This window comes from Zeus faber, assembly GCF_960531495.2.
Source record: "Zeus faber genome assembly, chromosome: 3".
NCBI classification, from domain to species: Eukaryota; Metazoa; Chordata; class Actinopteri; order Zeiformes; family Zeidae; genus Zeus; species Zeus faber.
The window spans coordinates 28937084-28949343 of record NC_137190.1 but is presented as its reverse complement, the minus strand read 5'-3'; the positions used below and the strand labels follow the sequence as shown (position 1 = coordinate 28949343).

The window sequence follows — 12260 nt, the reverse complement described above, 5'->3', positions numbered from 1 at the left end:
GTCCATTTTTCCTGCTTCAAGATTGATCGATCTCTCTCGCTCGCTCTCTCTCTCTCTCTGTGTGTGTGTGTGTGTGTGTGTGTGTGTGTGTGTGTGTGTGTGTGTGTGTGTGTGTGTGTGTGTGTGTGTGTGTGTGTGTGTGTGTGTGTGTGTGTGTGTGTGTGTGTGTGTGTGTGTGTGTGTGTGTGTGTGTGTGTGCGCGCGTGTGTGTGTTCGTTCCCCAAAAGGGACAGCAAATTTATTTACTTTTATTTCCATGAGGGACATGGCCACGTATGTGAATCAGTCCATTCCATCATGTACATTTACACATACTCGGAAATTGTTGTGGTGACGTTTGCTGTGTTTCACTTCAGACCATGAGCATTAAAAGAACAAAATACTTTGTACAAGATCAATTATTGTTGTGGGTATATAGTGTATGAATAATAAATAGGAATTGTCATGTGCTATCTAGCTTATTGCAGTTTGTACAGTGTGATACCAGTGTTATGACAGTTTACGCCTACATATGGGTGGTGTTGTGTCTGATATTTGACACAGGGTCGTCCCGCGCTGTCGTTGTTATCTGCTATTGTGTAACAATTAGCCACCCCTAGTTTGTTTAGATTCTGCTCACTTAGCAGTACTATATGCTTTCCTACTGCAGCAGATGGTATCTGGCAGCGGCAGCTCATATCCTGCGTGGTTGCAACAGCTGAGTCCCTACCGTAGCAGGCAGGGGCGGAGTTATTTGACCACTCGGAGGTTAGTGGGTTATCAATGCCATGCTGTGTGTGTGTGTGTGTGTGTGTGTGTGTGTGTGTGTGTGTGTGTGTGTGTGTGTGTGTTTATATACACACACACACACAGAGCTCTATTTTAAGATCGATGTGTTCTTTCTTTCAGACACAAAATCAGTTCTTTCAGCAGCGGATTTGATTGCATTATAATTTACACCCCCAGAATGTGAATAAAACTGCTTCTAGCTCAGTGTTTGTTTTTCAAATCACTGTGGAAAATATGTCTCGCTCAAACTCGGCAGATTCTCGGCAGACATTTCCGACAGTCTGTATTAATACTTGTACAATGTAAGCAGTATTAATACATCTGACGGTAATATAGTGAAGGATCTATTTTTGAGTGCAAAAAAAATTCTTAATATCCATAGATAACAAATCATCTCCTGCAGTGCCGCAAAGCATCAGCAGATAAACCCAAAAAGGCCCGGCCTCCTCCTCCTCGCTTAGCGTAATCAAAGCCGTCTGTAGAGGCATGATAATGGACATGGTGGACAATAAGTCATGTTGTATTAGTCACAGGGGGTGGGGGTGTGAGATTCTAGACTGGGGCGAGAAGATGTTCACCACAGGCGGTGCTGCCGTGACACGGCAAGGGGGACTTGTGCTCAGGACACAAAGAATGAACTAGCACGGCTGAAATAAAGTGCCTGTAGTTCAGTTCACACGTGGGATGGTGAGGATGTTGTGCGGTGAATAAAAAACGGGAAATGGTCTCACCAGTACTGGGCAATATCTTATTTATATTCTGTATGTTCATATTTCTCTAACAATTTAATAAATACCTGGAATCATTTATAAATTGTACCCATACCAATAACCTATCCTGTGCATAGAATCACATTTGTATATTCTGTATGTCTTAAAATATTTGTCTATTTCTGTTTTGTATTTTTCAGCTATTTGTGTATATTAAAAAAATAAATTAGCTTCACTTTTTTTTTTTTTTTTTAATCTTTTTTTACTTATTACATTTTTTCTCAGACAAGATTTTTTAAATGTTCATCCTGACTTTGACATTCCTCATACATGTAAATGCACCAGGTGCATCTCATTCTCAAAACCATCATGTTTTATAATATCGCAGCTTTTGTATTTCCTCTCTTTTTATCGAAACCAAGAGTTGCATATTGTAATATTCGTAAAATACGGACGACAAACATGCAATGGGAATAGAGTATTTGGAAGGATGTATTTCTGGGGTAATTTAAGTCTGAAAATCCAACCAGCGTCACACTCGAAAAAGTTAAAACGACAGAGCCTAGCGTGACAGGCGCTGGGGGATGGAGCTGCAAAAGCATCCGTGTCTGCAGGGAACTGTCTTGGCTTGGCCCGATTGGAAATCAATGTCAAGTCCTCGCCGTGGGACTGGGACTGCTGTGACATGCCCCGTGGAACACCGCACCCGGTTGATACCCGCTGCGTCGCTGAGGAAGCGTTTTCAAGGCCGGTGGCGTGTGCCGCTGGGGCTTCCGACGACTTCATTCCGACTGTTGCTGTGAGTTCACGGCTTTGCCTCTCCACAGGTGATTATCAACAGCACTATCACGCCAAACATGACCTTCACCAGGACGTCCCAGAAGTTTGGCCAGTGGGCTGACAGCAGGGCCAACACTGTCTTCGGCCTGGGCTTCGCCTCCGAGCAGCAGCTGGCAAAGGTCAGTGCGCAGTAAAATGCCTACAGCCTCATCATAAGGTCCAGGTCAATACCGAGTCAGTAGTATGAAATTATTGAACTGATGAATTTCAAGCCCCTGGTTCATGGTTCCCTTCGTCCGCTCAGCGATTAATAATCTTCATTTGGGAACTCAGTGGGGGAGACGAGCGTACCGAGCTCCTTCATATGAAAGCCCTATTTTGCGTCCCTTCTCCCATTTTTTTAGTTTGCCGAGAAGTTCCAGGAGGTGAAGGAAGCCGCCAAGCTCGCCAGGGACAAATCTCAGGAGAAGATGGAGACGTCGAGTAACCACTCCCAGGTAAATCGCACCTCGATCTGAAATCCCCGCTGCTTTCAGCGCCTTCTCTCCGCAGTTGAAATGGGGCCCTAGCGAGCGGGGAAAATGACCACTGCAGCTCGACCAAAACAAAAAACCTATCAAGATGTTTCAGTTCAGCTCCAGTTTAGCTAGAGACACACAGGAACTGAGAGAGAAGGAAATAGAAATGACCACTGAAGCAATGCCGATCTATGGATATAAAAGTTGACTGTGCTGCTGGAAATGTATATCTTGGACAAAAAACTTGATTATTTTTGTACAAGATCTACGGTTAGATGTGAAGGACCAACTCTCTCTGCCCAAGTAAAAGGCACTTATCAGCCACAACGCTGAAAAATAATCACAGATGGAAATCAATATGACATAGATGGACACTGGCAACACTCCAGCTTCATCCCGCAACTGCCAGGGTCGATGTGTGGGGTGTTCACCCATGACCTACTGTATAGTTTTGTTTGATTTATTCCAATATCTTTTTTAGAAGTATTTATATGTTATAATCAAGACCCAGTATAACTGCATAGGGAACACACTCCTCTCACCTTTCACTCATGTTTGCACGGGTTTTCATCTGCATATGCAATCTGAAATCTCCAAACTCTCACTTAGTCGTTGTTCTTCTCTCTCGTGTCCTCCCTCAGGAGTCTGACCACGAGACGCCTTCAGCCAACCAGGCGTCCAGCATCAACGGGACGGACGACGAGAAGATCTCCCACGTGGGACCGGAAGCCGCGCTGCTGAAGAGCGAGAATGACCGCCTCAAGACGGCCATGGAGCAGAGGTGGGGCTTCATTTTGGGAAAGAAGAATTTGTGCTACGTCATTATCGCCTCCTGTCCCGCTGGAGGCCTTACCAGATGTTAAAGGCAGCCGTAGTCCAGTTTATTGAAATTAGAATGTACGAGTGCATGCTCATTCAAATTGTAAGACTTTCGAAAGGCTCCTTTTTAGTCTCATGGCGCGCGCGCGCGCTACCAGAGGGCACGGGCGTATGTAGTTACGCGTTGCCATGTAGATGCCATGGCGATATTCTCCTGAAAGACAGGGGGCACTCTGCACAAACCACCAGGGGAAAACTGTAAGAACTAGGGGTGTAACAGATCACGGTTCAAAAACTCACGGTTTTGAGTCACGGATTGGATCAAAAAAAATAAAAAAAATAAAATATATACTATATATATATATATATATATATATATATATATATATATATATATATATATATATATATATATATATATATATATATAAACACTTTGCTTTCCATTTATTTTGTAAAACACTTAAAGAGAGGAACTTTTGCCCACGGCCTTAAATGACAACATTCAAGATGTCCAATGTATAAATAAAATCTTAAAATATGTAAAGTATTTAATACTTACTTACTATAATAGTTGTTACATTAAAGTGCAATATGAGGCACGCATGATACCTTCTTCCTTTAAACATTGTAGTGAATAAAAAAAATATGATTCGAGTATCATGTTCAACTTCTCACATTTATAACAAACTAAATTTCATGAAAATTAGTTCAGAATTAAGCGAGGTACTATTTTGTAGAAAAGTCTCCATTTCTCAATTCACATTGAACTGTGGGGGGGGGGGGCGACCAGTATGGATCAACTACGATCCATTACACCACTCGAAAGAACTGCTGGAAACATTACAATGAATTCCTGAGGGAAGGATCCTACTAACTAGAAAAGGGCAGTAAAATAAAAATATCAATTGTTAAATGTAATGTATGTATGAAAATGTTCCAAAGTAAGAAAATAGTCCAAATCTTTAGACAGAGACAGTGCTGTCTCCTTCTATGAATTCCACTCCATCTGGTTATTTTTGTGGACATGCATGGATGGATCGTACAGATTGTACCTGCGGAACTCTTCGCACAACCTTCCTTTGAAACCGTCCATCCTGAATTACCTGAAGTGCACGGTGCGGAGTTCCAAAAAAATGTGCTGTTGCAAGCGCCGCAATGACATCATTTATGTCGCGCGCACTAAACGACGCTGCGGCTGCAGGCACTATAAACCAGGCTTAAGACATTTTAATGTCACAGTTTGACAAAGTGTCAACAATTCAGTGTTCCACAATGGAAAATGAAACTGCCGGTTAAAGTCATACACCAGGGAAAGACACTCTGCGTGAATCAGTCGGAGCCCTACAGCCCCGCCTCTCGCTGCCTCACTATTTATTGAAAGTTTATTAATATTACACGTGTCACGTGTCAAAATTGCACCAAAACCACAACTAATAACCATTAATATTGTGTAGCTCCCCTTCGTTCCGCCAAAACAGCTCTGACCCATCGAGGCATGGACTCCACAAGACCTCTGAAGGTGTCCTGTGGTATCTGTCCACCGCCGAAAGTGCCTACAATGGGCACATGAGCGTCAACTGGACCATGGAGCAATGGAAGAAGGTGGCCTGGTCTAATGAATCATGTTTGCTTCTACATCATGTGGATGGCCGGGTGCATGTGCGAACTATGGGAAGAAGGCAGTGTGATGCTCTGAGCAATGTTCTGCTTGGAAACCTTGGATCCTGGCATTCATGTGGATGTTACTTTGACACGTAGCACCTACATAAACCTTGTTGCAGACCGCGTAGACCCTGTCATGACAATGGTATTCCCTGATGGCAGCGGCTTTTTTCAGCAGCATAATTCACCCTGCCACACTGCAAAAATTGTTCAGGAATGATGGAGCATCTGTGGGATGTGCTGGAACAACAAGCCCGATCCATGGAGGCCCCTCACAACTTCCAGGACTTAAAGGATCTGCTGCTAACGTCTTGGTGCCAGATACCAAAGGACACCTTCAGAGGTCTTGTGGAGTCCATGCCTCCACGGGTCAGAGCTGTTTTGACGGCACAACGGGGAACTACACAATGTAAGCCAGGTGCTTTTAATGTTGTGGCTGATTGGTGTAGATGCAAACAAAAAAACATGGATACTCATCATGTAAAGAGGGCGGGAAACTCCTCATAGTGTCCTCACATTTTCCAAATGAGAATTTCTAAGTTGTAGGAGAGAGGAGAGAGCAATTGGTTTGGTTGATTTGGCAATGGCAAGGTGATGCTGATGCAGCGTGACACGAGTGAAATGTGAACCGAGTTGGGATGTTTTCTGATAGTTCTCCTCAAAAGCCCCAAAAACGTGCTTTAAAAAACAAAAAACCTCCAATCCCATTTGTTTCCGGAAACAAAAAAAATTGCCCTTGAAAATTGTCATCCAGATTATTCGTACTCTGATGATTATTCAGACATTTTGTCAGCCCACACGTCTGGCTTTTTTTGGAAGGATAAGGCTGAGAACCCCACTGATTCTCAGGAAGTCATGTGAAGATCTCTCGACATTTGATGGAGAGAAGTGATGCATACAAAATGTACCTCAGTATATTTTCCACCACTTAGGTCATCACACACACACACACACACACACACAGGCAGCACAGTCTATTATATCTTATCACAGAGTCTTTTCCACCTAGAACAAAAGCTCAATGCACGCGCCAAGAGACGAAGCCCCGATGGGTTACGCGCCATGCGAGTTGGCCCGTTTCCAAGACTAACCTGTCGAACCCCCACCCCCCACCCCCTCCTCCCCCGGCCTCCATGATGGCAGCAACACCAATGCCAAGAAGTGGGAGACGGAGCTACAGACCTTGAGAGAGAACAACACCCGGCTGGTGGACGCACTCCAGGAGTCCTCTGCGAATGTGGAGAGCTGGAAGAAGCAGCTCGGCGCCTGCAAAGAGGAGAGCGACTCGCTCAGAGAAAAGGTACCACCGCCTCCCCTGCGGAGGACCCGAGTCGTGCTGAAACAACAAACATACAAACAAACAAACAAACAAACGTGTACATAGGAAATACCTACATCGGAATCGTTCGTTTACCAAACCCACAAACGCCTTATGCTGCGTGTTTGTTGTGACACCAAAAGACTCTGCTTCATCGTCTCCACAGCGGGAGGCGTGGACAGATAACTCAACAACGTGTGTGAGCTCGGCCACCGCCGTAGTTCCGCTATAAATAGAATGGTTAGAGTTTTCTAATCGATTGGGTGGGTGGGGTGCAGTGACTGGACCTGGTATTTATCACAATTCCAATGTTGTTGCTGACATACAACTGGGTGTCGTCAAACTCCTGTGACGTGCGTTCTGTATAAAGAACCAGAACTAGAAGAACAGCCATGCCCTGCTCAATTCTCCCAGTAATGCCCCCGGCCTGGTGTTTCCTGTTGCGTTGGCTAGATCGCAGAGCTGGAAGCCCAGTGTCAGGAGGCCAGTCAGGAGAAGGAGAGGAACGCCCAGCTGACCGCCAAGGTGCAGGGGCTGGAGATGGAGCTGCACGACAAGGAGCAGGTGAGAGGTTCTCATCCCCACGCATCTCACTCGCCGGGTCGGACCACAGCGGTCGCGCAGCCTTCAGACGAGGCACAGTCGACGAGGTACAGTCGACGAGGCACAGTCGTGGGAACGGAGTTTGCTTTGTGTCATCTGCCCCCGTCACGACTCCTCCTTCCTTAGGATTTCAACACCGTCTAGTCCTCCGACACCCAGTCCTCAGCCGTTCCTTCTCACATTCTGATTTATATTGCAACTCTGGCCTTGTTTTGTAACTTACGACCTCTCCCTCTCAGCCAGGAAGTGATTAGCCCCCGAGAGATGATGATGATGAGTAATGGTATGAGATCGACTGTACTTTACAGCTCGCCACTCTACCTTTCCCTGAGAGACCCCCGAAGCCGTCTGCGGATTTATTTTCTTCCTTGTTCGACTTTCTCCAGAACTTATTGTTAGTTTATGTTCATATCCCACTGTGTACATAAATGATATTGATCGTCTTTGGTAGCTCTCGCATTGTAATTGCGTAATCCACCCCACATGGAATCTGATGGATGACCACTTAAATAAATAATAAATCAGCGAATGAGCATGTTTGGGTCACCAGGCACAGGCATCTATTTTAGCAATCTTTGCCACCTTTACATAAGGAATGGCTCGATACCACTTTCCATGACCGATACCGCAACCTTGAGTATTACGATACGATACCAATCCGATAGCGATCTTTTTCCCTCTCTTAAACATCTGAGCTGTAAATAAAACATTTGTCTGGATGCGCTTTGTTTAACCTACCCATCTAAAAAAAACATGCTCTAACTGTGAAATAAATATTCTACTCCCCCTAAAGGAGGAAATACATAGCTCACAACATGACTCAGTGTTGCAGAGTCAGAGTACCTATGTTCTCATTCAGCTCCTGGTCTCCTGGGACCTGAAAGTCATACGTCTCTGAACGGGAACGCAGGAGGTGTGAAATCTGCCTCTTCCACTGCTGTTCTAAATTTGCCGGCCACGACATTGGTCTGTCGATCAGTTAAACAAGTTCAATGTAGAATTTCCATTTAAATGCTGTCTTTTTCATAAACATCAACAATATGTTTAAATATTTGTTGTTTATTATAGGCATAATAATTGATATAAGCAAATAGTGTAATTTATAGCACACAAAAGGATGTATTCTTCCACGTGCAAACATCACTTAACACTTGACTTTTTATTATCTTTGTCTTTCATATATTTTTACGTGTCTTTATTTTTCTATGCTCTTGCATAGAACATCTTCCATGCTTTTTATCTATTTTATGTAAGTTCACTTTGAATCGCCTCGCTTTCTCTCTCGCCTAAAATCTCCACTGTTTTCCCTGTGGAGGACTATGCGCTGGCCGTGGCGCAGGTTGTGACGCATATCTCTTCACAACAGGTTGCTCAAAGTTTAGTTAAGCGTGATAGTTGAGGCTAATGGATCGGATTATACTTTTATTTTTTTCGACATCCGATCCAGTGATTTTGGCCAGTATCGGACCTATACAGAGTATTGGATCAGCGCATCCCTACTTTATGGATTCCTTTAAGGAGTCCTTGTCTTCAGAGACACAAGGACTCCTCAGCTCAAATCCCATTAGCGCAGTTGCCCTTCTGTCTGTTCTGGGACTCATCTGGAATCCAAAATGGCAGATCTTCAGCCCATGCAGCGTCAGTCCTGCGCGGCCACACCGTCTTTTGACCTTTGGTCATCGCCGACTAAAAGGCTAATTCATTCTGCCTTCTTTTGAAAAGTTCTGCCGCTCTCAGGCCTTCTACCTGCCTCGAGTGAGTGAAGACACAATAGTGAAAATTATGAGAGTCTGTTATTACATTTTTTTTCACTCTGCTGCACAAAACCGTATCAAATCTGGAAATAATGTGTATTTAATGTGTAAATGATTATAACTGGCTCCTCAGGGTAGAAAACATTTCCTTCACAACACCAACAAATAGGCTGTATATAGTATATGGAACTAAATGGTCACTGAAGAGGCTTGGAGGATTTTCTTTATTTGATTATATTTTTTTACATAATTTCCATAAAGTAATGAGTCCTTTTTACATATCAGGCCCCGCCTGATAATTGAGGCGCGTTGCGTCGAGAAGTTGACTGTATTTATTTATTTTTGGGTTTTTTTCTCTAGGAGCTGGAAAACCTGAGGAAGCAGGCCGAGATCATCCCTCAGCTCATGGCAGAGTGCGAGAGCATCACCGAGAAGCTGCAGGTACGAGCAACTCACACCAAGGGTTTCAGCCTTTCCGGTTTTCCAACATTCATATTCAGCTTTTGGATTCATAACTTACTCTCTGCCCGGAACACTTTTGATCAATCTGCATCACGAAACAAAGCAGATTTACACTTTCGGGGCATCGCCGTAGAGCTCGCTGTGTGCTCACTAAGAGTCTCCGCTTGCTGAGATGTGGAATCTTTAATCATTTCTGCTTTCAAGTAGCGTCTGGGCACCATCTTTTAGATTTGGGAAAAAGCCAAACAGACTCATTCGCCTCCACGTGACTTTTGCTCCGATAATTAAATAGTTAAAAAAATGGATCCAGCCTTCTCTATGAGGAAAAAGACTGAAGGCACAAAAGAAGTTCCATCATGCTCGCGTTCCCGCAGGAATCCCTGCTCTATTGCGTCACGACTCGGCCATTTAGGTGTTGCGTCTGGAATTGCGATTTCCCCCCAAATTGCTCACACTCCGTAATAAGTGTCGAAACGCTCTTTGAAGAACGACCTTTCTGGCTACCACTTCACATCCCGTGGTGTCGGACTCCTCGGCTTACACTCACGCTCGATTCATCTCGTCCATTCGACATGCTCGGATCTCCAGTTCGGCCTCGACAAGCTTTTCAGGCTCAGACTCAACCCTCGTGCCGGTGCGAGGAACCGGCGACTGTCACGGTGATGCCACAAAATAAATGCCTTGAATTTTTTTTTATTTATTTTTTATTTTTTTATTACCTTCAGTCTATTGTTAAACAATCAAGAGCCGTTAGTCATGGTTGGGTTTAAGACTTTATTTCTAAAGTCCATCGGCATGGTTTTAGTTTTTGTCTGACACAAGATCCTGCTGTTGGTGGATTCCATTTAATGATGAAAACAGCGGGAAGCGAATGTCCCTCCCTCGCTGGAATCCCAGACTTTCTGTGAAACCTGAACGTTCGGCTCGTTTCTATGACACTACGTCCAATTACCGATGACTCTGCCATGGGCTGTACTGGTGGCGAGGCGCTGACTCACAGTGGAGTTTCATTGCGCAAGCTGCCATGCACATTGCGCCGTTCAAGCTGGGCGAGAGGAGAAGGGGAAAACAAAAAAAGCGCTCATTGCCAGGTTTGCTTTTCTGCACTGAGCGCTTGAATCACTATGGCGATGGGACCGGCTGTGGCAGAAACCTCACAGACATACATAGGAGAGGTGTAGAAACAACAAGTGCATGCTTCAAATGCCTCTGTCCACACGGCCCGACAGGAGACGGGTCCATGGAGGTGGAAGTTAATGGAAAAGGCAACACGTTGGTTTAAAATCACTGCCCTGCCATACAGGCCTGTGCAAGACCATATGATGACTATCAGGATTCAATATATTGCAGTGCAAAATAATGAATCCAATATATTAACCCTTTGTAGTTGCATTTATCCAGGGGCGATGGTATAAATGGGCTCACAGGGCTAAACCCTCCCCATATTTTTAAAAAAAGATGAGAAAATAAGTTTAATACAAAATACCCTTGTACAGCACATCTGTCCATGTCAATATCTGCCCTGAAACACATTCTTTTGGTGAAAAAGCAGAAAAAATTTAAAATGCAGGGTCTGAATAATGTCGGGTTGGGGGTTGGGTTGGGTCTTCAAAAACAGGTCAAGACACACTAAAGCTCCTTTCACACATGCAGTCTTTCCCAGCAATGTTCCAGAACCGTTCCTGCATGGGGTCATGTGTGAATGGGAGCAGGGATTGATATTCCAGGAAATCTTTTTTGGCAATTTCCAAGAAGAGAACTAGGAACTAGTAACATTTCCGGTAAAATGCCTGGATGGCTGTCTTACGGCTGTGTTGTGAATGGAAGCAGTAACGTTGCCGGAACAAGCACATGAAGTAGGGGTGGAGCCAAATCCAAATACAGCAAGGCAAAGCATAAATAGTGGGTTTTACAAATATTTAACTCGTGCAAAAATTCGGGAGGGAAAAAAAAAAAAGTTTTCGGAAAAATGGCGCGTCTGAACCATGGCGCTCGACTGCAAGGACGAGAAACTGAAACATGTCCAGTCTCAACTGAGACAGCTCTTTATTCCTAAATCTTATCCTTTTGCTTCTTAAAAATGCCACTGAGATCCTAGACGTCTTTTTTACAGTTAGGGGTGCGGCGCTGCTCTGATTATGTCATTCTGCATAATAATTAGCCATGTGCTTCTGTATTACATGTAACAAGTTAACAAATTAGGTTAACTATAATTTCAACAAACGTTCCAAATAATAATTATAATGAAACATAATGTATCTTTCTTCATCTGTTTATTGTTCACACTGAATCTTCCATTGTTTGTCAAACAAACAGACGCACGTGTCTAATTATTATGCAGAATGACATCATCGGACCTTCCCAGGTGCGATGGGACATTTTCCGGGCTATTGGGGTTCTGGAATAATGAGGTGTCAGAACAATGCACAGTCCCCCTGCCCGCACCGGCTGCACCGGCGCCGGAGAGGGAACGAGCAGACAGAGAGAGGTAGAACGGGTGGAAAGTGTTCCTTCTCCGGAGGCAGAAAATGTAGGACAGGTTGAAAATGATCACACTGATTTAACAACATTGGGTTTAGGGTTATTCCGGGGACGGGGGGTCTGTCCCGGCTCCATCAGTGGAGGGAAGAGTCCGTCCGGGAGTGGCGGGGAGATGGGAACGGAAGCGCTGGTCTCTGAGAGCCGGACAGAAATGTTCCTGAATGTAACTGCATGTGTGAATAGTAAAAATCACTAGCGGGGCTGGAAAGGTTATCCCAATAATTAAACGGGAACTATGTGTGAAAGGAGCTTAAGATTCGGTGTATTACAATACAGGAGAACACTATGGTTATCCTGAATGTTCTTAATGCCAACCAAGTCA

General features: G+C 44.4%; 1 protein-coding gene across 1 annotated transcript in view; it reads left to right on the top strand.

The window, feature by feature from the left end:
* homer2 (homer scaffold protein 2) overlaps positions 1 to 12260 on the top strand; it is a 31411-nt gene that overhangs the window by 17448 nt on the left and 1703 nt on the right. Inside the window, exons 3-8 of the mRNA XM_079997616.1 lie at positions 2306 to 2437; positions 2663 to 2755; positions 3418 to 3557; positions 6404 to 6560; positions 7032 to 7142; positions 9296 to 9376. Coding sequence (XP_079853742.1) covers positions 2306 to 2437; positions 2663 to 2755; positions 3418 to 3557; positions 6404 to 6560; positions 7032 to 7142; positions 9296 to 9376 — 714 coding nt within the window. The remainder of the gene's footprint in view (positions 1 to 2305; positions 2438 to 2662; positions 2756 to 3417; positions 3558 to 6403; positions 6561 to 7031; positions 7143 to 9295; positions 9377 to 12260) is intronic.